This window comes from Myiozetetes cayanensis, unplaced genomic scaffold (assembly GCF_022539395.1).
Source record: "Myiozetetes cayanensis isolate MyiCay16 unplaced genomic scaffold, myiCay2020 scf12, whole genome shotgun sequence".
Lineage (NCBI taxonomy): Eukaryota > Metazoa > Chordata > Aves > Passeriformes > Tyrannidae > Myiozetetes > Myiozetetes cayanensis.
Genome location: NW_026086826.1, coordinates 4,951,393 through 4,977,663, shown reverse-complemented (window position 1 = coordinate 4,977,663; position 26,271 = coordinate 4,951,393). Strand labels below are relative to the sequence as shown.

The 26,271-nt window shown below is 57.6% G+C and overlaps 1 protein-coding gene across 1 annotated transcript in view; it reads left to right on the top strand.

Annotated features, from left to right (window-relative positions):
- The window catches only part of PIK3R3 (phosphoinositide-3-kinase regulatory subunit 3), a 77,752-nt gene that overhangs the window by 7,625 nt on the left and 43,856 nt on the right, over positions 1–26,271 (top strand). The window contains exons 5-7 of the mRNA XM_050307182.1: positions 6,652–6,783; positions 9,665–9,866; positions 10,207–10,292. Of these exons, the coding sequence (XP_050163139.1) occupies positions 6,652–6,783; positions 9,665–9,866; positions 10,207–10,292 (420 nt within the window). The remainder of the gene's footprint in view (positions 1–6,651; positions 6,784–9,664; positions 9,867–10,206; positions 10,293–26,271) is intronic.

Sequence of the window (26,271 nt, the reverse complement as noted above, 5' to 3'; positions counted from 1 at the left end):
ATCCCAGCAGAGGCCAGGCTTGGCAGCCTGCTCTCCCTGCAGCCTCCTGCAGAGGAGAGACCCGGTGGTGTTTGCCCAGGATCCTGCTGGAGCCCAGATTGGGATGGGGAGGGCAGGAGAGCATCTCTGCTTTGGCTCCCATACAAGCCTTTTTATTGCATTTGGTGGAGTGAAACATCCCTGATGAAATATTGCAGTTTCCTTGCCCCACGCGTGAGAAGGCAGAGCTGAGGGTCACATTTCTTTTCCTCCTGGTGGCTCGTCCCTCCAGTGTCCCATCTCTGCCAGCAGCTCACCTGCAAAAGCTGAGCTCCATCTTGGGGAATGGGAAGAAATTGGAGCCAGGGTTGGCAGTGGCTGGAACCAAACAACATCTCAGCTGGGGAGAAAACCAGGGTCCCACTGGGGGTTTCAGCTTCCCTGCAAATACCCAAATCACGCTGGTGTTTGGCAGTGGTGGCAGGAGAACTGCTAGAGAGTGTAAGAAAAATGGAGTAGGGGCTGGAAAAGTTCAGGTGTTGGTTTTCTAACCCCCAAATCTTAATGTGTCAGGGAAGACAGAGTGTTTTCTACCCTGAAAGCGTATCTGAACTTCCAGTGGGGAGGAGGAGGATGATTCTCTGGGGACAAGGAGCTGTGCAGGTCAGAGCAGCCCTGGCTGCCCCGGGGAGCCAGTGGGCATTGTGTCCCTGGGGCTGGTAGCAAAGGCACTCATCTGAGTTGCTGTGATCAAACCCTTTTCATGTCATGGGCCTTTTTGGAGCCCTTGCCCTTTGGGGACCTGGAAGGACGGGGCAACCCCTGGAGCTGAAAATCACCCAAGCTTTGGGATGAAGGTTTCCCATCCTCATGGGGCTGCAGCAATGCTGTCCAGAGCAGACTTGGATGCAGCATGGCTCCACATGGCTCTGCAGCCTAGGCTGAGCCTGTCCCCATCCTGGCACTGGTGACATACTGCAGGTCAGTGGCATCTGACTGCTGGCTAGAGCCCGGGCTCCAAAATTGATACTTCCATGTTGGACGGTACAAGAAAAATTATTTAGAGGTGGGAAAAAAAAGGAATCAAAGACAGAGCTCACCAAGGAAGGGAGGTCAGTGAACTGAGTGCCTTCACTGCCACCTGGCTCAGGTGACACCAGGGCTGGTGAGTGAAGCACGGATACGAAGGGTGGTTGGGCTCACAGATGGCTTATCCTGACTTTGGAGGAGAGTGAATTGTTTTAGGACACTCGGTGTTCAATTTGGACCCTTATGCCCATTAAGAGAGGCAAGAGGGGCCATGCGAAATCGCTGAACACGGGAGTCAGAGTCACACGGTGGCACCAAAAAAGGGACTTCAGGAAAAGCTGCAGCTCCACAGAGGACTCGAGGGAACTCACCCAAGGGTGGGAGGTGGTCAGCCAGCCAGGAACCCCAGTGCAGTGGCAGGGAAAGAGAATGGGCAGAAAAAGAGGAATAAAGCAGAGCTTTAAAGAGCAGCATCAGGGTGCAACACTTACCCTGGCACCTGGCACCCAGCACTCCCTGCAGTGCCCGAGCTGGGGGAGGTCTGGCTTGGGCATGGCTGCAAAGTCCTGTGTGTTATGGCTGGGCAGTGCTCTGCCACCACTGAGGAGGGATGGTCTGCATCCTCGTCCCTTCTCCCTGGAGACAGCGCACAGAGATCCCGCAGCCCCTTCTTCGCCACCCCCCATAGGTCCCTGGGTGTCCTGTATGGCTCAGATGGGGCTGAGCCCATCCGGGATGGTGGCAAAGCGCTGGAGCCTCCCCCGCACTTTGGATAACCCTTCCCCTGCCCGGGGCTCTGGGCTGCAGACGTAAACACCGAGACCCTTCCCCGGATACAAGAGAAGCGCCGGGAGAAGCCTGCGCTGTTGTCAGGGCCAGGCAGGAGCTGCCTGCGACTCGGGGTGCCAGGGAGAATCTGTCGGCTGCGCGAGGCGGATTGGAGCCGGTGTCTCCAGGCGTGCCGTGGCTGCGCTGCCATCCTGCGCGCTTTGATCTGGGGCCCCGGCGCAGAGCAGTCTGCCTGGAGACACGCTCACGTGCCCGGGAATTAGGTCAGGTCTCGGTGGGGATTAGCGAGCAATGGTGGGTCCCGGGGCTTCACTGGGGCTGCCAGGAGCTGCTGCTAGGCAGAGAGGGTCGGGAAGTGAGGAGCAGCTTGGGAGAGTCTCACACCGCTCCCCCCCCGCCTCCATCACAGTGTGGATGCCCTGGGAGGGAGAGCATCCCCATCCTCATCCCCGGGATGCCAGAGAGAGTTCGAGGCGCACAAGGGCTCTGGTTTCCCCCGGCCAAAAGCTATTAACTCCACCAGGATGACTCTCCTCCCGAGCACGAGGCGCCCCGGTGCCTGCCGCACTGCTTTTTATTTATACCTGCAGTGGAAATAAACCCCGTGTCGTCAGAGCCTGGCGAGAGGCATGAGCTCATCTCTTATATTTGGTGGTGATGAAAGAAGGGTAAATAAACGGCAGCGGCAGAGACGTCCCTGCCAGGCCCATCAGGGAGAATGGGGTGAGAGTTTTTTGTCATGCCCTCCCAGGGGTGCTGGGGAAACTGAGGAAGGGAACTGCCCTTGGGAAGCTGAGGTGGGAGAAGGAAGCCTCACTGGGCACCCTCAAAGCGAGGACCCAGTACCCCTGCCCTGGTTCAGTCCAAGCCAGGGATATGCTGAGATGAAACCCAGCTGGGAGGGTGTTTGGGGCTGCCAGGTGCTCCTGTGCATGGGCAGGGGGTGCCCTGGCAGCTGCCGAGTTCCCAGCACAAGGTAGCAGCAGGCTTGCTGGGAGATATTACAATGATGCTGAATCAAAGCTGGGAAATACTCTCTGATTCAGAGCACAATTCCCCAGTAAAACCCCACTGTGGATTGCCCAGGAGCCTCAAATGCCTGGTCAAGTCTGGGGGATGAACAGGTCCTTGGGCAAGCATTATGCATGTGGATTAGAAGGCATATCCCTCAGAACTGGACAGCGAGGACATCCCTCCAGCACCTGCTGGCAATCCAAATCAAAACATTTGGAAGGGGTAGGGAAATTCCCAAGTCAGTATTTCAGTCAGCCCCGAGGTACAGGTGGTTTGGGTGCCCCTCTGTCACAGGGGACGTGCACCTGAGAGCATCACACTGCAGCAGCACTTGGTGGCCATGGTCCAGCTTTGCCTGTTGGACTCACCCTGCTGCACCTGGCAGGGAGGGGTGCTGTGGGTGCTGGGCAGGGTCTGCACCCTGTCACCCACTGTCCAGGGATGTCGGTGCAGCCGTCACCTGTGGCCACATGCAGAGGACAGCTGGTTACCAGGACCTGCTCAAGCCTCCCCTCCAAAACAACCCCCCACCTCCTCCTCCACAACACCTCTTGGCTAAACATCCTCCGCATTTACTGAAACTCCAGGCTTACTCACGCCTCCCTGGCCGGCTGCAGCTGTGGGAGAGGTCCTGGAGTTTCCTGCCCAGCCTGACTCAGCCCAAAACCCCGGCACCCTTCCACCTCTGCTGGGATGTGGGCTCTGGCATCCCAGTGGGAGGATGCTGGGAGCACCCTTTGTCTTTCGCTCTGGGCCAGTGGTCATCCCGTGCGCCCTTTCCCCACTCCCAGATTTATTCCTGCTTTTCACCCCTCCGTGGGGAAGGTGTGCTCTCCACTCGCCCCCAGATGCTTGCTCTGACAGCAGATCAGCAAGTAGGTTGTGTGCTGAAGGGGGTTGGTATGGGGTTAAGGTTGGGATTTTGGGGTATTTTCCTCCTATTTATGGCAGGCAGATAGAATCCCTCCGTCATCCCTCCGTCATTCCCCTGGGGAAAGGACGGGAACATCTGGAGAGCAGCGGGAGAGCATTGACTCATCCTGCAGCTTCATTAACTTCTTATAGCTGGTTATCATCTCCCTCTGATAAGAAGAGAGCAGCATCCGTGGGGTCAGGCCTGTGGTAATTGTCTGGGAAGGCTCCAGGGTTAACCCTTCCCCAGCTGCCGGCTGAGCCTCCCTGAGCTGCCGGGGCACAGCCGGTGCCGGGGAACAGCTCGGAGCAGCCCTTGATTGTGTTCTCAGCCTAAGGGGGAGCCCAGCTCAATGGCAGCTCCTGGGGGGAGGAGAGGAGCTGGGGCAGGAGGATGCCACTGCACCTCCAGGAGGATGGGGTTAACGGGCTTAATGGCAATTTCTGGTCACAGAGAACGGTGCCACCAGCAATCAGTCCCTGTCAGCGGGGTGTGAATTCCCCCCAGGACTCCCCATCGCGCCTCTCTCTGGGTGTAAAGATGTTTTTGAGTCTCACTTTGAAACTGGCTGAGCCTTCCCTTTGAACACCCCCCCAGGCCCATGCCTAACGAGGCAAACAAGCTAATTAGGCCACGGTGGAGCCCAGGGCTGGTCGCCTGGGGCCAGCGCCCGGCAGCGGCCCCTTGCCTGCACAGGAACAGCTTGTGGCTGCTCTCCTCAATTCACGCCATCGTCCTCAAGGCAAGTGACAGGTCCCTGCAGAAATCTCTGTGGCGGGTGAGAAGGGCTTTGGGGTTTGCCCGGTGCATTCCACCGATGGGAGAAGCTCTTTGCAATGCAACGAGGCTCTGAGACCCACCAGCAGCATCCCTGGGTTTTAGTCATGCACTGCAGGGATTCAGCCCAAAAGAGGTGTTGGAGCATCTTGTGGGATCCCTGACCCCACTCTCCTCCACCTGCCCAGCTTAAGGCAACCTGTCAGCTCACTTCTCCAGGGTACAAATGGGGAACTGACTGTCACTCCCCACAAACCCTGCCAGAAATTACTCTTTTGGCCAACCAAGAAGGTCCAGAAGTGTGGCTGGGAAATGGCAGAATGAGCACAGACCAGAGCGGGGTGAGGGCGCATCTGGCACAGCCCTGCCCACCTCAAAGATGCCAAGGGCAGAGTGGTCCATGGGATGATGCTGTGACTTCATGGGGTGCCAGAAAGGCAGCACCCACCTTTGCCCTGGGTCACGTCTGGCCAGGCTGGATGGATACCCACCCCAGCGTGGTGGCATCTCTCCCAGCTGTCCCCACACTGCCCCGGGGCACAGTTCCCAGCCGGCTGGGTGCTTGCTCCTGAGAATGAGGTAGTGTCTCCCACGGCTGGGTTAAAGGCTTCACTTCGGGCATTGGTCAATCTGTTTTCTCTCCGGCCTGGGAGCCAAATGGAAGGCACTGGCCATAAGGGACCCACTACGGCTTCTTGACCCCGAGCAGGCAGGCAGGCTCCCAGGCTGCCTGGCCCACAGTGGGGACATTCCAACGAGAGGAGATCAAGGTCAAGGTGACCAAAAACAGCTTTTCCCAGCTGCTCCCCATCCCAGCCCTGCTGACCATGTGTCTCTAAAGCCTTGTCCTAGGAAATAGCATTTCTCCTCTCCTTTGGGTTTATTGCCCCAGAAGCAAGCACAGCTGAAATGGCTGGAGACTCATAGTATTTTCTGCTGCAAAATGCTGGCCTGGGAGATGGAGCATCTCCCAAAATGGCACCAGTTTCAGTAAAGATGCATCTAGGGGTAAAGGCCCAGTGGAGCAAGGGGAAGGGGGCTCAGAGCAGGGCAAGCCCACTGTTTTCTCAGGGGCCTAACAAAGCATCTTTAAGAAAGTGCCAAATTTGCTTTTTTGTTCAAAAAAAAATTAGCCTTTTCAAACCATATCAAATATCTTGGGCTTTTTTTATTATTCCTGACCACCTCAGACATCCTCCAATTTCTCCTACAAGGAGAATTTCAAAACCTTGCATTTGGCTCCAGTTTGAATCCAAGCCAGATTTTGAAACCTCCAGTTCTTTGCAAAAGGCACCAATGTCCTCTGGACAGCCACCACCCTGCCCAGGCGGGCTGAGAGACCTCCAAGACAAACGCATGAGGCAATACCAAAGGATGCTGAAAGGGCTCTTCCCCCTGGACCCTGGTGAGGCAACGTCCCCGTGCTGGCCCAGCCACGGGGCTCAGACAGACACATCCCACCCTTTGACTCCTGCCGGACCGTGGGACATTTCTGCTCGTAGCACTTGCCCCTGTCCTGAGCCCAGGCTGTGTGATGTCAGCCCCTCTCTGTGCTTTCCCCCGTTCCTGGAGCATCCATCTGCACCTCCCCAGGGCAGCTGCCTTTCAGGACTGGGAGAAGTGATGCCAATTGGGGCACATTCACAGCGTTTCAGGATCACTGGGGGTGGCATGGGCCTTTAGCAACATGAATTGCCTGGGGACCATAACCCCATTCCATGAATGCATTTTCCGAGCAGTTCCTCCTGGGCTGGGGTCAGCACATGGCACCTGGCCCTGATGGCTGGAGGATGCTTGAGGGGCTGCTCAGTCCTTCCCATGGGCGCTATCCTGCAGTGGGATCCCAGTGGAATGGTGAGATTCCCTGCCCCATGCACTGGATGTGCAGTTTGCACAAAGCAGAGATGCTGCCTCGTGCTCTCCGTGGGCACGTGGAACTCGGGGTCAGTGGAAACTGGGACAGGAGTATTTGCTGGGGGGAAGGTGGTGGCAGTGAAATCATGGGCTGCCGCACTGGGGAGATGGGGGCATGGGCGAAGAAATCAGCCCCCGTGTCTGGAGGAAGGCCCACAGGGATGGAAGAGCTCTGAGCTCTGCACCAGAGGGGCAGGACCACGGGCTCATGGTTCCTGCTGGCTCTTTCCCTGCAGACGCCTCAGCTGTGGACATGGACCTGTATGAGGCCCAGACTCTGGCAGATGCCCTGAAGTGGTACCTCCAGGAGCTCCCGTCGCCCCTCATCCCTCCAGCTCTCTACAGCGACTTGGTCCACATGGCTCAAGGTAAGCACACCTGGGCTCCCCCCACACCTGGGACCTTTGTGGGGATGAAGAAGCTTTGTGTAAACCCTAGAAAGGCATCCCAGCATCTCCAGGGTGGTTCTGACCTGATCCCCTGCCCAGTGCTGCACTAAGGGCAGATTCTGAGAAGGACCGCTGGGAACACCACGTGTGCCAGAGCAGCACCACAGCATCTGGGAGATGATCTGGGAAAGCAAGGGGAGGCCCAGGGGTCTCCTCTGCCCCCACCACGGCGTGGTCTTCTCCTGCTGCGGTGCCCGGAGAGGGAGGTGCTGCCTGTCAGGATGGGTGGCTGCCAAGGCTGGGTGATGCTGGCCCCAGAAGAAAGCGTTATTATAATATTTTGGCTCTGCTGCCTGGGAATTTTTTCCTGTAATCTCATTAACTCTTGGCTTTATATGGGCACAGAAAATTCTCTGCTTTTTCAGCTTAGTGCCATTAGGAAGTGCCTTTAGATCCCTGCAAGCTTTTCCACCTCTGTGCAAATGTATGAGACCATTAAGGTTTTGGTTTTATTTGATTTTTTTTTTTTTCCAAATAAACAGAGCAGGGCTCCTACCCAGGCCAGCAGAGCCCATGATCCATCTCAACAGTGAGCCTGGACCAAAATGCATTTCATATGAGTCCTCACTGAGCCGCTCAGCCCCTCCCAGTCCAAGGCCCTGGGGGCATCAGCAGGCACACGTGAAGCTCTTGCCCACCGTGTTAGACAGGACCTGAACTTCTTGCTGCCTGTGAAACCAGGATTTCCCCTTTCACAGCAGCTCTCATCTCGCTGCCAGTTGCTGCAGTATCCTCCATCCCCAAGCATCACCTCCCCATCCTAAGCCAGATTAGTGCTTGGGCAGATCATGCTCTTGGCTGCCTTAAGAGGCACTAAAAGATCACCCATGCCCAGACCAGCATGGCCTTTTCCTACCCTGTCCTGATGGGAGAAGGCCACAGGCTCTTTGTGGCCTCCAGCAAGGCAGGAGGGACACACGGATGAGGCGAGGGATAACTCACAGCCCATCCTCCCTGCCCTGCGCTGGGACACGGAGCCAGAAGAAATACCCCTGGGGCTGGTGGCACAGAGAAGCTGCCTTCCCCTCACCCGTCAGAGCAGAAATCAAAGGCTGCCTCCCTTCCAAGGATAAAAACGCAATTAGGAAGCAATTAGCTGGGTTGCCTCGTTAAGCAACTTCAAAGGGAAGCGCCTTTCCCTGCAGCCTGTGCTGCAGCGGGCTCTGCTCCTGGCACAACAGGGGCAGGAGGAGGAGGAGGAAGGAACGGAGGAGAAACCAATGGAAAGGGGATTTCTCTGGGGCTTAAAAGAAAAAAAAAAAGAAAATATAAGTCTTTGAGGAGACGGTGCTGGGTTTTGGCAGCCTGCCCTGCAAGTCTCCTTCTGCCCTGCTTGAGGCTGAGGGCTGGAAAAGCGGCAAGATGACCACCTGCAAAAGGAGGGGGAAAACGTCGCCAAATTCCCCCTTTGGCTGTGGGCCTTCTCCTGTGGGATCCTCTGGGTGAAAAAAGGTGCAAAAAAAAAGCAGGGATTGGGATAGGGGAGGCCTGGAGCAAAGCCAAACATGCCTCAGGAGCAGCTTGTTGGATACGAGGACTCACAAACACCCCATTGCCATCCCAACTGGGTTGCAGACCTGCTTTGGAGGGGATCCCAGACCCCCACCCCTGCAGCTCTGGTGCACCCTGGCCCCAAGGATGGATGCTGGGAGCTGGCTGGGCACTGGCCAAGCCTCAGTCCTGGAGCAAAGAGCCGATGGAGCTGAGTCAGCCCCCAGCCGAGCCAGGCTTTGAAGGCAGCTGAGAGCAACCCAGCCCTGGGGACCTCCTTGTGCCCTGCAGATAAAAAGGGCTGGGACAAGGCAGGGATGGATGATGGCTAGACAGTGACTGTTTCCTGTGCCTGGGGCAGACTGCAATCCCAGGGCGCTGATCTCAGAGCTCACAAGACCGGAGAGCCCCAGCCAAGGCTGCCAGAGGGCACTGGGGACATGGAATAGGACACTGGTGGGAACGCCATAGGCTGTGGGCTGCTCAGGGCACCTGTGATGGGGGTTCTGGCAGTACCTCCAGTACCTCCGTGATATACAACACCATTGGGTGCCTGATTTTATTCATGTGGGCAATTCAAGTATCGCTGGAAGTAGCTGTACCCCAGTCAGCCCTCCCTGTCCTGTATTTCATGGGGCTTGAGACCACAGTGCAGGGTCTGCAGGGGCCTCACTACAGCCACACCTGCAGCCCAGGTGCACATTTGGGTTTTTTCCTCCTAAAAAGTCTTTTCTCTCCCAGCTTGCTTTTTCTGCAGGAGAGAGCCGAGCCTTTAAATTCTGCAGATCTTCCAGCTGGTGCCCATTTCCCAACCTCTGCTTTGCTCTGCCTCTGCCATGGCTTCGCTGGGCACCAGGGCAGGGCTCGCACTGTTCTCCTCTGCTGGAGCAGCAGTGAGGGGTGTTTAGGTGCAGCCCTTGCCATGTGAGAAGCTCAGCCCCGCCATGCTCCCTCCCTGGCTGTGCTGAGAGGAGGAATGTGCTAAAGGCACCTGACAACCTGGTCTGGGATGGTGGGGTGGTGTGAGTGGGTAAATGGGGCATGTCACCCCCTCCCAGCGAGAGGAGGCCAAGACCCTGAAGACACCTCTGCATGCCTTGGGATATCCATGTGTCCCACAGCCTGGCTGGGAAGAAAGAGTCTGCACAGGTTTTGTGGGAGAGGTTAAGGCCAGGGTTTCTTGGGTCTGTGGGGGGAGTAGAGAACTGTCACAACTCACACCATGTGTGCTGGTGGGTAACATGAGAGGCAAGGGAGGTGCCCTGACCTCCTGAACTGACCGTTTTCCTCCTGTGTCCCTCTGCTGCAGAGACCCCAAGCCTGGAGGAATGTGGCCAGCGAGCCAGAGCCCTGCTGGCCCCCCCAGCCCTGCCACAGCCCCAGGCACTGCTCCTGCGCCAGCTCGCCCGCCACTTCTGCCACCTCTGCCAGGGCACCCACCGGAGCCGCTCCTCGCCCCGGCTGCTCGGGGAGCTCTTTGGGGAAGTTCTTCTCCGCCCGGGGGCAGCCAGGTGAGGTGCCCCTGCCGTGCACGGGACGGGGCGGGTGGCGGGAGGGTGCCCAGCACGGACAAGCTGGTCCCAACCAAGCTGGTTTCACTGGATGGCAGAGCACCAGTGGCCCAGCCCCGGGGTTCTCTGAAGGGGGAGCTGGATCTGGGAGCTCAGATGCTCAGGCATCACACCCATTCCCACGGTGTGCCCGGGCGCGATGCACACGTGGAACTGGGATACGCAGCGTTGCCTCGGTCCCACGGGAGATCCCTCAGGGAAGCTGGCTGCTGACCCAGGGGGAGTTGGGGGTCTCCAGGGAGGCTGAGGTGCTCACAGACCCCCCTCCTTATCCCCACAGCACCGAGGCAAGCCCTGAGCTCCGCGCAAGGATCCTCGAGTCCTTCATCATGGCCAGTGAGATGGCAGAGCTGCCGGCAGCTCCTGGTAAGAGATTTTCAGCTTGCGGTGGAGTGGGGACAGCAGGTGTGAAATTCAGGGAATTGACAGCAGTTTTGGTGGCCAGTGCAGTAGCAGGAAGGTGCCCATGTCCCTGTGGCACTGCCTGGGCTATGCTGACTTCCTGGACAGGCAAACTGTTCCATTTCCTTCCCTTTTTTCTCCTCACAGATAACCATTTTGGAGCATTTCTTTGCAGCCTCTCAGAAGGTTTGCAGCTGTTTTATTGCTTAATGTCTGTGTCACTGCTCTTTGGTGCCAGTGTGGTGCAAGTGGGTTCTGCTGCCCCATTTTGGGGGCTTGGTATGCATGGGGACTGTCAGTGGAGGGCTGTTGTGCAGCTTGTTTTCGTGAGCAGGGATCTGGATACAGTCTGTGGGGAAAGAGATACCAGAATGATCATAAAACGTCAAGATGGTTCTTGCTAAAGGATCAAATCAGAGTTTATGATTTTTGACTTGCATTTAGTTCCCATGTGTGCAGAATTGCACTGCATCCACCAACACACTGCTGCTTTTCCCCATGAGGCATCCCCAAGGTGGTGACAAGGATGGGTACTTGTCCCCCACCTCTCCATGCATGGGAAAGAAGCTGGGAGTGTGGGTTTTTCTGCAGATGTTAATGAGCCCACCCAGCCTCACACCCCAGGGCAGCAGTCCTGCCTCTTTCATTACCAACACCAGTGTTTGCCTCCAGCACCTCTTTGCTCTTTTGCTCTGCTGGCCACCTTCTCTTGCCAGATCCCTCTTGCTGAGTGGCGTCTCATGTCCCATTGGTGTCCAGAGCTGAAGCACATCGCCGTTGTGCCTTCTGCAGCACTTCAAGGATGGGAGGCAAGGGGTCCATCCAGGCAGGGATGTACACAGGAGGGAGAGAGGGTGCTCAGGAAAGCACAAAGCATAAACCTTGAGGACCACTGAGACCCATCCTTGGGGGATCCCATCTCCAGGCTGCCACTGAGACCCATCTGTTCTCCCACACCGACCTGCCCAGAGCTCCCAGTGCTGGGAGGCACAACTGCTTCCAGGCCTCCTGCTTGGAGATATGTTGGCACTGGCCCCAGTGAATCTTGTCTCTCTGTGATGTCTCTGGGTCCTTGTCACCACCCTGACTCCCTGCGGGATGGCTGGGCCAGGCAGCATTATGACTCTTAATATTCCTCATAAATCAGCCCTTTCAGACCTGTCATCTTATTTATTGCTCTCCCCTAAGCTCTTGTCCATGAGTTTGTTGAGATACATATGTCTCTCTTCCACCTGCTGTTCCAGATGTTGGGCAGCTGCAGCTCAGCGGTCCCCATGATCACCAGTGCCCTTGCTGGACCTTGTGCTGTCATCAGCTGTCCCCACCCTAAACTGAGCAGAGGGGTTGGGCAGGATCCTGGGGTCCTTCTGGGTCAAGATCCCCCCTGTGGGCCTCCCACAGGCGTGGGGCAGGACACGGGACACCTGGGCCCGCTGCGGGACTTCAGACAAGTCCTGCCACCTCCCCTCTCTTTGTACCTAAAAGCGAGGATATTATTACTTGCCTGTCATCACATTAGGATGTTGGGAAGCTTAATTAAATGCCTGCAAAGCGATTTTGAGAGCTGCGGATGAAAGGGGCTATATATAAAGTGCAAAGAATTATTATTAGCGGTGGGTCCGTGCCCCGGCCCCGTTCCCATCACCCTGGCCCCGCTCCCCTGCCTCCCGGCACCGGGATTATTTTGGTGCGTGTGTGGAGTTGTGGTTTTATAATTATACATGTAAAACAGCTATAAATACCCTGCAATAACACGGCGGGTGTGTGCGCATAGCACAGGAATAGGAGTCGGTAGCTGACATAAGGAAACCGCGGTGTGACCTCATTCTGACTCAGATGTAAATATACCTCGTGTGAGGGGGCAGCTGGGGGGTTTGGGGGCTGCTGGGGGGCTGCAGGGGCAGTGGCCTCCTTGGTGGTGAGGGTCATGTTTTGAAGGAGATCTGAAGCTGTCTGCTAGCTCCAGGGAGGCTCCTTCAGGATCAGGATCCCTCCTCCCTCGTGTGTCCTGGGACTGATGGTGGAGTCTTGGGCGTTAAAATCATCAGGAATAAAAATGTCAGTTATGGAATTTGGTTCCTGGAGGGGCTTTTCTGGGTGGGTTCGCTGTGGTTGACTTTGCAGAATGCCTTCCCTCAGGCACTGCTCCTGGGGGGCCTCTTTAGCCACCTGTGGATGGGCTGCGAGCAGAAAAATGGGTCTGTGATGGCTCCTGAAAGTTCTTTGTGGTGACCATGGGATGAAGTGTTGGGGTCAAGCTGGAGGCAGTGGTTTGTGTAGGGCCACGCACTGGTTTGCGTGGGGCAAGGCCACAGATCCATGGCAAAGGTGGGCTGAAGCCTGGGAACCACCTTGCTGTGCTCTCCAGCAAGTCCCCAGCGCTGGGCAGACACCCCAGGGGGACATTGCCCAGCCCCATGGGGACCCAGGGGGCACACAGAGCCCACAGCACAACCCCAGAGTCCAGGGAGGGCTGTTTCCCGAGCAGGGTGAGGGGGCAGGGGAAGGCAAAGGGAAGAAGTGATGCAAATACCAGCTCAGCTGAAGGAAGATGACTTCATCTCCTTTTCCTCTCCTGGTGCTATTTATAGTCACTTTAATTTACTCCCCTTTGCTTTATTATCTCTCCAACAAGCCGTTAGCCCTCAGACAGCAGGATGCCTTTACTCACCATGCAGCCCAAAGTTCTGCAAAAAAAACCACCACACAACCCACCACCAAAAAAAAAAAACAAAAGTGGGGGCAGGAGGCAGGGTAAGGCAGCAGAGTGCCTGGGCAGGAGCATTGCTGTCCTGTGACGTAGCTTTCTGGAGAAAATGAGAGGATTATTGGCTCCTTTTGGAGAAAGGAGTGAGAATTAAGCAAGAAAGATGTCACCTTCCTCCTTCAGAGCAGTGGCTGGAGGTGCCAGGGTCCCCTCCTCACCCCAGGATGAGGTCCCCCTGTTTTGCTGGAGCCTGTTGAGGCAGGCACCCCCTGCACCCCCCAGGACCCTCAGCCCTGCCCTGCTTTACGTGGGGCACTGGTATCACGCCAGGAGGTGGGGATCAGGCCCAGCCCAAATGCCTTGAAAACACCTTCCCAGCAAGCAGGTTTGGCATCCCTGGGCTGTGGGGAAACTGAGGCACAGCCTCCCCATGCAGTCACCCTTCCAGTGGCTCTGAAATCCAGTCCCTGGGAGGGTTGCTCACCAGATGCCCAGCCTGGAGCCCAGCTCCACTGCACCCCACACCCCAGTGCTCAGCAGGGATGGAGGTCTGCAGTGGTACTGGTGGTGGGTGACATCCCATGAACACCTCGTGATGTGACACGCTGGACACTTCCCAGCCCGAGCCCCATGCAGGCACCTCCGGGACAGCACTGCCACTGAGCAGGCCTGCCGTGTTAAACCAAATTAGAATGATCTGGCTTTGAAGTTTTTAATTAACTTTTCCCCGTTTCCTTTCTTCTGGATCCAAGGGAAAAGCCCAGCCTCCCGCTCTCCCCAGCTTGCGTGTCAGAGTGTTACAGTGGAGGTTGCAGACACGGATCTGCAGGGAGTCAGGGGGGAGCAGAGGGCTTGGCAGGTGGGGCCAACCCAGGGGGTGCAGCCCCCTGCCTGCCTGAGATGTGGGAGAAGCGTGTCCAGGCCCTGCCCTACCTCCATGGGAGCATCCCTGCGCAGCCATGAGCATCCTCCCCCTTGTCCTGGCACATCAGCCACAGGGTGCCTCCAATTTGCGTTACCCCTTGGTGTTTCATCCCCTCGGAGCTGCTGATGTGGGTTAAAAATAGCCAGGAGAAAACCCAACCAAAAAAGCCCCGGGCTGAGAGCAGCATGAGGAGCCCATGGCTGAGTGGTCCCCTGTGCCGAAACACCTCATTCTGCCTCCCCGAATCTGCAAATAATACAGAGAAAACAAATTAACAGTGGGGAAGGGGAGGGAAAAGAGCCAGAGCCGAGCCAGCAACATGAGGTAGGGAGAGAGGCTAAATATAACAGATCCCCGAAGGCACGGGGAGGAAGATGACGGAGATCTGCACTCCTGCCATCCCAAAAGGCGGCCTCGTGCCTTCCCAGCTGCTCCTCATAACGCAGCCCTGCCTGGTGAGAGGCAAAAGCCTCCAAGAAGGGCAGCCAGCAGTGGGGAGGCTTCTTCCCTTGAGCCACGGAGCAGGGAGCGGTGCTCCCACAGTCAGCAGAGGATGGGGGTCCCCCAAGTGCCCAGGGTGCCCAGCTGGGAGGCAGCTGCCGCCTGACCCACTTGCAGGCAGCCGGCGGGCAGTGGGATGCTGCTGGGAGACCCCAGGGGTGCTGCCTCCGCAGCTAATTTTAGCCTGTGTTCAATTAATCATGGAGCGGGAGGGGATCTCAGCAAGCCCAGCCTTTGCCAGTGCCTCCACCAGCTCCTATTCCCACCCCGTGCGTGCTGCTGGAGGGCTTGGAGGAGCAAGGGCTGGGCACACACCCACCCCGTGATTTTGGGCTGAGGGACTAAGAGAGACCCCGTGCCAGCCTTCTTCCACCTGGCTTTAAGAGGCTGGTGCAGCCCGGGGAAGGATGTCCCATGGCAGTGTAGGGCCAAGAGGGAAGGAGGCCTCCCTTGGATTCTCCTCTTGCCTCAGTTTCCCAGCGTCACTGGCAGTGGTGGGCTTTGCTGTGGGGTTTCTCAGGTTGCCTGTAGAGCTCTGAGCAGGAGTTTTCCCAGCATGCCAGGGCTCTGGAATGCCTCCCTGGAGTGGGATGTTTCAGACCTCTGCTGCACACCCTGATGGCAGCCCCTTCCCTGGGATTCAGCAGCTCTGGCCCTTTCCCAGTCCAAGCTTTGCAGGTCGCCATGTCCAGTGCTGCTTTGCCAGGCAAAGTTGTGGCAGGAGTAGCTGCACTGCTCGGAGACCAGCAGCTTCCCTGGCACAGGGAGGGACCCTGGCAGTGCTTTTGGGATAGAGGGTGATGCCCCCGGGGTCCCGCTCTCCCCACAGCCCAGCTTCACTAGTCCTGGTGTCAAAACCATGGCATAGTCCAGCCCTCCCCCGTGACAGAGGGAATGGTTCCTGACGGAAGCAGGGCTCGGCTGGGATTGAAACCCTTTTCCTGCCTGCACTGCATGGCCAGAGCTGATAAGGCCTGGATAACCCCAAGCATTGTGTGTGTCGTCGGCCCATGACCTGCCAGCATGAGAGGAAATGCTGCTGCTCGACCAGCCAGGATTCAGGGGGAGGTCCTGTGTATGCTGGTGGCAGGCTGATGGAGTGCCCTGCAGTCTGGCCAGCCTGCCTTTCTTTTTGCCAGCATACGAAGTTTTGGAATGGCTCCGTCAGATCCTCGTTGGTGTAAGCCCAGGTTGCCGTGCCAGCACATGCCGGCCGGCTCTCGGCTGTTCGGTCATGAAAGCTGCCAGCCTGGAAGACCTCGGGGTTCAGGGTGGTTGTCTGGTGCAGTCAGGGTTTGGCCCTTGGGATTTGCAGGGCTCTTCAGATGGAGCTTTGAACCCGGGACACCACCACCTGCTCCAGGGGGCAGCTCCCAGAGGCCAGACTGGCTGAGCAAAACCTCCCCAAGCCAGACGGAGCCACCAGCTTTGCTGTCCCACACCGTCCAGGGCAGGCTTATGCCTCGTGCCGGCTGCTCACCCAGCCAAACTGCGGGACTGTGTGTGTGCCAGTGCATGTGTCCTCCCAGCTCCTGCCCTCAGACACTGTCTGGGCTGGAATCACTCTTTCTGCTGCAGTGGCTCTGGCTAAACACCACGGGCGGATTCACAAAAGAAGATGGGGACGGTGACGAAGTATCGGTCACGCTGCCAGCTACAGCTGATTTTCCAGCTTGGCACCAAAGCTAGCAGCATCCTCTCCTGTGTGGTGGCATTTCCATCCCCTGCCTCCTGCCTGGCAGCAGATTGGCAGCAGCGCGTCACCCTGCTGCCCTTTTGGCCAGGAGATGCCAGGAAAGGGCAATGCTCCCCGTGGGGAGTTTCATGCTGGAGCAGGGAAGCTGATCCCGCCGGCACCCCTGGACCCTGCCTCCCTCGAGAGCGTGCCGGCTCTGCTCTGCAGGGGTGGGAGGAGGCAGGCTGCCCGGCAGACACATGAGCGGCTCTTGGGAAAGACAGGATTTGTGCTTTCAGGAGGGAAAATGAGTCATAGGAGGTGTGACAGGGCTGTGCCAGCAGCTGAGAGCGGGACTGGGGTAAGTGGTGGCTGTCGGCTGCTATCCGGGAGGTCAGGCAGAAATGCTCTTACAGGCCTTGCCTGGCTTTAAAATCTATTAACGTCATTTTGCTGTTCGAGCCGAGAGACGCACAGGCAGCAGAAACATTCGGGCATGGCTCAGATCAGAGCAGGATTTCAATTACAGTAATCAAAGGTGACACAGATAAGAAACCCCTGGTCTATGGAGCCACGACAGCTGTCCTCTGGCTCCAACCGGCACCCATCCAGAGCAGCTCCATCAAAATCACTGAAGTGGTACCAGGGTAAAATTGGATTGGAATCCATTTTCATCTGCTGTGGTGGAAAGTGCTTTCCCTGCACTCCTTGGGGAGGAAAGCCACCTTTTCAGGGAGAGCAAGGGAGGAAGGTGCCAGGCATGGAGGAGGGGACAATGCCCCCAGCGACAGCACTGATGGCTGCTTTTGGATGATAGAGGCAGCAGAAGGAACAGCTGGGATGCTGGAGCATCAAGGCTCTGCCTCCTGCTTTCCGCTCTCCTTTTCAGCCTGGCCCCACAGGGATGCTCGTGGCTGAGGCAGGGATATGCTAAGCTTTGTCCCAGGTTCCCCAGAGGGATCCACTGTCCTCTGAGCCCTGCTGTGGCCAAAGCATCCCAGGCTGTGCTGCAGGATGGACCCATGACAGTGCCAAGGAAAGTCTGGGGATAGGGTTAGGAGACTGGAGGAGGAGAAGAACCCAAGGGGCAGGATCTGGCACTCTCCTCTTTCATCCTTGCAAGTGGCAGAGTGATGCCCAGGGAAAGCTGCCTCCCAATCCTGCCTCTGCCACCACTTGTATGTGTCCCTGGTCAAACCCTTCCACTGTTTTTGTATCCCATAGTCTGGGATTGCAAATCCTTTGGATGGCAGTAGGGCATCCCCTGCCTCTGACGACCTCACCCCGTCAGGCTCCCCCACCATGGACCCACTGGTGACCACTGTCACAGCCTCGTGGGACCCTGGCTGCAGCTGAGGGGTGGGGGCACCCCTGGGTCCCATGCACACAAGGGGTCCTTTCTGCCCCTGCCCCAGCACGGCAGGATCTGGCCAAAACACAGCGTCTCTTTCTGCGCCCTCTGGCCCCGCTCCAGCCTGGCCGGGTGTCAAGTGCCCGGCCGCAGCGTGTCCCCCCCGGAGCTCCGCCGGGAGCGCGAGCCCTCTCCCAAACACTGGGGGTTTGTGTGGGGTGGCGGGGCTGAATGGTGGGTCTGTGCAGCCAGGAATGCCGGTCAGGGAGGGAAGGAGAGCCGCTTGTTCCGTGTGTTTACCTGGAAGTGGGGATCATGGCCAGGCCCCGCTGCCGCAGCGGCGGGCGCTTTCATGCCAGAGCTAACGGGATGGGGAATGCCATGCTGTGCCCATCCCTGAGCAGCCTGCAGCATGGCAACGATGGGGACACAGCAGGGACCTGGCAGTGCTTCCCTCCCTCTGTGTGCCTGTACAGTGCTGAACCCTCCTACTCACTGCAGCTGGAGAGCCAGAGCCTGGGGAGGGATGTGGGGCCCAGGCCATCACAGGGGTGGGTGATACTGCTGGTCATCCTCTGCCTTGCAGCATCAGTATGCCCTAGGGCTCGACAGGGTCCTTCTGCATGTGTCCCCATGCCAGCTGGGTCCCCATCTTGTCTGCATGTCCTCACATGGTCCATGGGTCTCCATCCTTTGCATCGTGTCCCTGGACTGGCAGGGTCCACAACCTGGCTGTGTGTTCTCCCCATCACCTGGGTCCCCATGCTGGCTGTGTGTCCCCCTACTGTTGGGGGTCTCCATCCTGGTTGCATCCCTACCCTGTCCATATCTCTCTGTAGAGACTGTGGAGCCCCACACTGCCTGTGAATGCCTGTACCAGCTGTATCCCTGTGCAGGTTGTGCATCCCTGCACTGGCTGCATCCATGTACCAGCAGTGTCCCCAGGGGAACGTAGGAACCACTTCGCAGCTCTGGGAGAGAGGGGCCACCCATGCAAGCACCAGGTTTTGTCCTTGTGTGAGCCAGGACTGACAGCCACATGCAAGCTGCTGGGGAGGGAAATGGGATGATAGCATCTTCGTCAGCGCCTGGATGCACGGGGATTAATGAAGCTGGCTCGCCGTCCCTGGGATTCAGGTTGCCTTATCTGTGTCTATCTGTTCTTACCCAGCCACTGCTAGAGCTGCTCCCGATGCCGCACAGCTAATCCCAGAGGCTGGCAGATAGGGCAGGGACCGCCACCTCCACCCACACCCTGCCCGCTCCGGCAGGGCCAGGGGCTCGGAGTTCTGCCATGACGTGCTCCTGCCCCCAGGCCAGCTAATGCTGGAGATACCCAGAGGCCCAGGGCAGAGGTGCAATGAGTTTGGTGGTCCCAGTCTGGCAGCAGTACGTGCAGGGTTGGGAGGCAGGCACTGGCATTGCCTCTTATCCTGACCTCAAGGCTGCTTGACCTTCCAGTTCTCCCAGCGAAGCTGTGTCTACCCAGTTCATCTCTATTCATTCTTCAGCTCAAAAAGTTACTGCCTCATGGCCAAGGCTACACCAAGTCTCTGGGAGAGACTTATGGCTGTTCTTTGGGCAATTTCTCTGTCTTTTGGATACTTCTGGCATTTGGGGAGAGTTGAAGGTGGTGAAGGAGCTGAGATACCCACAGAGGTTGGCAGCTCACTGCCCCTCACTGCCTAGCACCATCTTGTTCCCAGGACACACGGAGCTAGGGCTGGATCATTCCATCTCACATCACACAGATGTGGCTGCACCATCCTTGGCTCTTCCTGAGTACCTGGAGGACCCACAAGTCCTGACTGCCCATCCCTGGTGCCATCAGCAGGGTGCCTTCCCTCTGGCCTCTGGTACCTCTTATTTCTCCATTCTGTGTTGGCTCTTCATGCCCTGGGGCGGGAGGAGCATCCGGGGCTGTGCTTCGGCACCATCCCAAATTTCCGACCTGGCTTGCACAGTGCCATGGCTGTGCCTTTATTTTTTCAGCTGCTTCCCTGTTTTCTTTGCAATTGGGCTCTTTCACTGGGTGATGGTGAGCTCAGGGGCTGTTTGGGGAGGGTTCAACATGCTGCTGAGCAAGCAGCTTGCAGTGTGGTGCCCAGGCCCAGGACCCTGTGGTGGACTGCCCTGTCACACACCCCACACTCACATGGCTCTGACCATCCCTGGCCATGGTGTAGAGGGAAAAACATATCCCTTGGACTTGGGAAAGACCATGGTAGAGAACCATGGTAAAGGAAGCCGTGCCAGGGGGAGAGTGGGGACAGGAGAGCATGAGCGCCCAGGACCCCTGTGTGAACAGGGTTTGGAGGACTGAAACCCCCAGTGACAGGGGGATAATGCAAAAAGCACCAGCCCAAGCTGGTCCTGCCCAAAGAACCTTGCTGGGCTCTTTCAGGAGCAGTGACAACCATTGAGTGGCTGCAGGTGTCTGAGGGGAGCTCTGCTTAACACCCTCTGAGGGCTGTTTCTGCAAGACTCTTAAACTGAAACATCTGGAGTGTTTCAGAAGGAGAAACCTGAGTGTTTTGGGGACCAGAACAACTCAAAAGATCCGAGACAAGTTCATGAGCCATCAGTCTTGACCTGAATCTGGAAGCCAAAAGCCCTCGTCCAAATCATTTCCACCCAGCTTTTATCAGGATTAGAAGTGCAGTGTCCTGTGCTGGCAGGGATCACCTGGGCCAGGCACATCCAGCCCCTGAAATCACTTTGTGCAGGCCCCAGAGTCCATCTCGGCATCCTGGCGCTTGCTGCTGCCATCATTTCCAATTTAGACCTTCTTGTGGCACAGACCAATACAGAAGCACTTTGCAGGATGGCGCTTCCCCTCCCTGGGGAGCCAGGGCTGGTGCTTCGCTCTCGCCACTCGCCAGCTCGGAGGAAGACCGAGGAGCTTGAATTACTTTTTTCCAAGAAAGGTGGATTTGGTTTGCAGAAAGATAAGGGCTGGGGAACAGTTGTTCTGCTCTGCTGAGCCTTCTGCCATCTGGAACAGGTTTTGGTTTCCCACTGGATACTTCTTCCATGACCTGAGATGGGAGGACTGGGAGAGGGGGCAAGGGCATCACCTGGACCCTCATGGAGAGGCAGGGTGAGGAGATGGAGCCAGGGGACACGTGGATCTGTCCCTGTGCGCCCTCTTTGCAGGGATGGGTCAAAGTCAGCCCAGGCAGGTGGAGAGCTGGTTTAGGGAAGGGCTTGGAATAAACCTCGCTGTGGAAAGTTGTTCAGGTCCCCCAGTCAGCCTGTCCATGGGATGTGCCTGCTCTCTCTGAGCAGCCACCTGCCCGATTCCTTGCCGGGGTGGTGGCCATGAGCTCCTGCAGCCACTGCTTCTCACTGCACGTCCTCCAGCCCAGGGGTGGGGAAAGCCTCACTGTCTCCATCCTCCCTCTTTCCTTCCTGGGAATAAAGGTAAAAGCAAAGTCTTTTGGCTGGATTACCCAGGGACTAAAGAGGGGAGAGATCTCTCCAAGGCAGGGAGCACTGCTACCCCCAGACCCCCAGCTCAGAGATCTCTGCTGTCTACCAATGGGTTGTGCTCCTGCAGCTACTTTGTCCTCAGGGAGGCCTCCAGCTGCCTGTTCCCACAGAAACTGGGGCACAACTGGGTCTCTTGGGCATGGTGCTCCTCCCACTTGGAAAACACCCCACAGAGCTCTGCCAGGGGCTGGACATCAGCTTCCATGGCCCTACACAGTTCTGAGCCACTTGTTTCTGTGCCACATATTAGGGTCCCCTGGTCCCTACCAGCTGCTTTGCACCAAACATTTCCTATGTGGTGGCTTTGATTTGGTGTCCCCAAGGCTGGCACCCAGCTCGGGACCGTGCTGCCCAGGCAGCCTGTGCCGCCCTCAGCATCCAGTGCTCGAAACCACAGCCTCTTGGTGAGCATCCTCCCTGGAGAGGCTGCTCTCTGCAATTAATCTGGGCATGGTTTATGCTAACGACTCTCCCCACTTTAAATTATAAATGGCCCTTGGCATGTGTGCACACAAACACACGTGTGCGCACAGAGATCCTTTAAGGCCATCATTAGCTGTAATTAGCGGGATCTGTCACTCATCTTTGGCAGTTAACGATGAGCCCTGAGTCAGAGGAATCCAGCGGCAGATAAAATAAACACGATTTCAAACAGTTTGGAAATAACAAGCCCTCATTAATCAGACAAGCCCCAAAGGGAAGCGCTTGGAAAAGTGGTGGCTTCTTTTGCCGTTGCCGAGAGCGGGGCTGGGTGGGCTCCCCTCCGGTCCCCATGCTTCCCAAACCACCCCACACGCACAGTGGGAGTGGGAGGTGGGATGCTTTTGTGCTTAGCTGACTTCATGGCAGGGCTGAGGTGTCAGAGCCAGTCAGCTCGAGCAAAAAACCTGAAAACTGGCAGAACCCACCCAAAAGGGCTCCTCTGTGGCCCCTCTCAGGGCGAAAGCAGCCGAGGCTGGCCCTGAGGGGCAGGTGGGGGTGATGCTGGTGCAGGGGCTGAGCTCTGGGTAAAGATGAAACAGCTCTGGGGCAGCACATCCCACAGCCATCACTCACCCCAAGACGTGAAAGGATGTGGCTGAGGGGAGCATCCCTGTGATCTGGAAACACAGGGGAGAGAGGATTTGGGGAAGGGGCTGGTAGGAGGGATGTTTCCTAGGGAGCAGAGGGAGCTGGGGAGACTTCTAGCTGTCACAGCTGCAGCTAAATCACAGCAAATAGGAGGGGAATGGGACACACAAGGCTGGTTTATATTACAAAGGAGCAGTCCATCATGGGGTATTTAAAATAATCCGCTTAGATGCACAGTAGCAGATTTGGAGTGCTAAGGGAATTGAAGGCGCTGTGGCTTTGCAAGGCTGGATCAGATCTAGCTAAGACGCCACTTAGGACAGTACATCCCATCCTGCCTCGCTGCCTCAGGGGACAGCACACAGCACCTGCAGCCCCTGCAAGGCCACTCCCAGCCCACCAGGGAGGCACCCAAGGTGACACTGGCCACATCGGGATGGGTGACAATGCCCCGTGCCATCTCCCTGGGACAGGTGGCAGGGTTGGGGCGCATGGAGCTGGATTAGGCACAGGACAGGAGGTTCCCATGAGGGCCCAAGGCTGCAGAGGGTTGAAGGAGGTGTAACTGGTGACTTGGGAGTCCAGGGGACACTGCTGTACCTCGGTGGCACCTTTGTGCTGAAGCCAGCTGCCTGGCAAAACAGCTCGGACCAGGGGAAGCTCAGGAGAAAGCTGCACCCGCACTGCCAAGGGATGGGAACCTCCTCTAATGGCATCCATGGGGCATTTCCTGCTCAGCTGGGGCTGGGGACGTGGCATGGGGTCCTTGGTAGGATGGGACCAGGTGTCACAGGGGATTGCATGGGGCTCTGCACCTGCTTTGGGTGAGGAGCTGGGGCTAAGGATGCTCTGCCAGGGCTGCCAGCCAGGCTGCTCTGTCCCTGCGTGGGCTTGCAAGCACCCCAGCAATGCCAGTGGCTCCAGAGGGGAGTGCCTCCTGATGCCACGAGCTAGGTAGTCCTCCACTGAGGTCTGGGGTCAGCCTGGGGTCTGTGTGGGTAAGAACATGGGCTGTCTGAGCATTCCTGAGCATCCCAGCACTGCTCCTCTGAGCCAGGCTGAAAGCTCAGCCCCAGGGAAGCCAGTTTATCCTGAGAGAGGGATTTCATCACAGAGGCTTCATCACAGGCAGGCATTCCCCTAGAAGAGCATCCTTCCAAGGGCAGATGGTTTCCACCTTGGGCTGACTCAAGGGGTTCAGCCTGCAGAGGCCCTGCAGAGCCAGACCAGCAGCAGCCTCTTGGAGCCAGGCAGCGTTGCCAGGCGTGACCCCAGCACGGAGCTGGCCATCAGACTGCCCATCCCTTTGCTCCCAGAGAGGGCAGAGCCCAGCAACGTGGCCACCAAATCTGAAGCTGCATGTCAGATCAGGCCACGGGACTGCCTGCCCCTCTTCTTGTCCTTAACCTGTGCCCTCTGTCCCCCTCCGACCCCGCCACAGTTCTGCACTCAATGCCAGGGCTCACTCCGGCAGGTTTAAACAGTGTCCCCAGCTCCCCTGAGCATTAATCCAAGGGAGGATTAAGGTTACCAAGCTCCTGGAGCCACCCAGCTCTCACGCCTCCCGAATGGACCCCTCTGTCCTGGCCCCAGAGAGGGCACGGTGCTCTGCTGTCTCCCTGGGCACTTGCTGCTGTCCCCCCTGAGCCCCCCAAGCTCTCCTCCATCAGCAGGCATCTTGCTGGGGTTGGGCAGCACCTGTTCATGTCTCCTTGAATCGAGGTCCTGTGGATCATCCCTGGGGCTTTGGGGGCTTCCAAGCCTCTGTGAGCATCTTCCCCTTGCTCCCTGCAAGCCCTGAGGTGGGGGTCAGGGTGGGTATTAGCTTCTCCCAGCCCTTCTCCCCTGTGCCTTTGGTGCTGTGCTCTGGTCAGTCACTCCTAGGTAGCTCTAGGTTCGTGACAACTAGTTTAAATGCATGGAAAATACCTTAATCCCAGTAAGAGCCTGATCCCTGCCTGCTCATACTCCCTGTGAAAGCCCCCCACTTCAGCCATAATCCCCTAGGAGAGGTCATCTGTGCACCCTCCAGCCATGGGAACAAGAGACCCTCTCCAGGGCACCCACAAACTCCTGTGGTCAGCACACAGGTCCTGGTTAGCACTGCCCAAGGAGCCTTGTCACCTGCAGAAGACAGTGCAGATAGAGATGCTTCTGCCACAGGGTGGGATGACCAGGGCAGGGAGGGTCACAGGTGGAGCTGCCACCCTCTTGTGCCCCCATAGTGCCACCAGCTCCAGGACAGATGTTTTATGGGGAATCAGATAACTGTTACCTACTTTTATACAGTTATGATAATTTTACATTACTGTTTTGAGTTACTATATGCTCCACAGTGACCAGAACCCCTAACCTCCCAGTCCCTATCCCACCACAACTGCCCCATTCCACCCAGAGGGCTCCCCAGGGCATGGGGTTGGAGGAAGCCCTGGCTTGTGGGCAGAAAGAGGGTCCTGTCTCTCACCCCCAGTCCCATTTCCCCAATGTTGGGAGCTTCTGCTGCCTTCACCTGCCCTGACGTGTGGCCCTACGAGCTGTAATCCCCCTCCTGCTGCACCTGCAGGATCAGAGACTGCCAGCATGGAACCCATCCCAGAGAAAGGAGGGCACTGGGGGTGGGGGGTGGGGGGATAATAAACCCTGATGATACCTGGGGAGAGGGGGGAGGGCAACAGGTTCTCCCCAGTCTCTTGTGTTTCTAAGTAGGCAATAGGAAAAATGTGTGGTTGCAGAATTGTCTCTTATATTTATAAGAAGCAAGGACAATGCTGGGATAGAGGCTGAGCTGAGCTTTTAACCAGCCAGATTACACTTAGCAGGAGCATTTACCTCTGCCTCTAATCCGCCTGCCACAAAGACTTGCTAACTCCTTCCCAGATTTAACTGGAAGGCTTCAAATCTTCCTGCAGAGGAGAGGGTTAAGCCCAAACTGGTGCTGGAGGGCTGCACAGGTCAGGGTCAGCGCTCCTCCCCTTGGGCACATCAGGTTTGGGCTGCACATTTGAGCCCCAGACTCAACTTTTTTCTGGCAACAGGTCCTGCAGTCAGGACAGGCAGGAGATGGGCGAGTGCCAGGAGCCCCTCAGTCCGTGGGAGCTCTGTGGTGGTGGCTTCAAAATCAGAGCTTGTGCAGAGCAAAAATTTGGACGTTTCTGAGCAAAAATCACTGCTGCTGAAATGCAGAGCAGAGGCAAATGCTCTGGAGGAGCCACCTGGCTGGCACAGCTCCTCTTGTTTTCAGCTGGATTTCTTGTAAGGAGAGAAAACATCTATAGCCAGCGCTGGGTGGCTGGGGAAGGCAGGGGAAGGCCATGCTCCTGTGACTCCCCACCCCACCCCAGAGCAACCGCATCCTCCATCACCTGCGCAGTCCTCAGAGCACAGGGCACTGATGCCCAGTGGTGGGCACCAGCACTGTGGCTCATGCCAGCTGAATCCCTCCCCTTATGGGTGTTCCCTCTTAGGATGCTTTGCCTCCATGCCAGGGAGGGGAGAGACAAAACCCCCATCCCTTGGCCCTGCAGCCCACCCCTATGGCACCTCACAGCACAGTGACACAGGGCCTCAATAAGGGATCCTGGTGCGAGGCTTTGGGGCAGCCGGGGGACAGCAACATGGCACGGGCTGATGTCACCAAGCCGGCTGGTGCTGGGCAGCACGTGGCTCTGGTTGCTCTGCGGCAGCCCCACAGCCCACCAGTGCGACCCTCCAGTGAAGATGTTCTGGCTGGGAGAGTGGCCAGGAGAAGGGCTGGCTCACTTGCCCACAGAGCCTGGCCTGATGGGCTGCCCACCCTCGGCCTCGCCCCACGCTGCCGGTGCTAAGCCTCGCGTGCCAGGTTCACAGGCTGAGCCGGCAGGAATGCGTGAGCTGAGGCAGCAGAGCCAGGGATGAAGCCTCCCCTTGACTTCTGGGAAGCCGGGCGGTATCGGAAATTTCCCTCCCGGCACGGCTGTGTGGGAGGGGACGGCGAGTGCCCTCGGCCAGGCCTTGCACGGTCTCTCTCCATCCGAGCAGCACCGCTCGGGGCGCGAGGACACGGGAGCCTCGAGCGCAGCCCCGGCCAGGGTGACACGATGGCAGCCATCCCACTGCCACCGCCCCGCCACCGGCTCCTGCTCGCACAAAGGCCGGAAGCCGGGCGCAGCCGGGGGGGTTTCCCTTCAGCCGTGGCCCCGGGTGCCCCAGGGATGAGCTGGCTGCCAGCCAGCAGCACCCAGC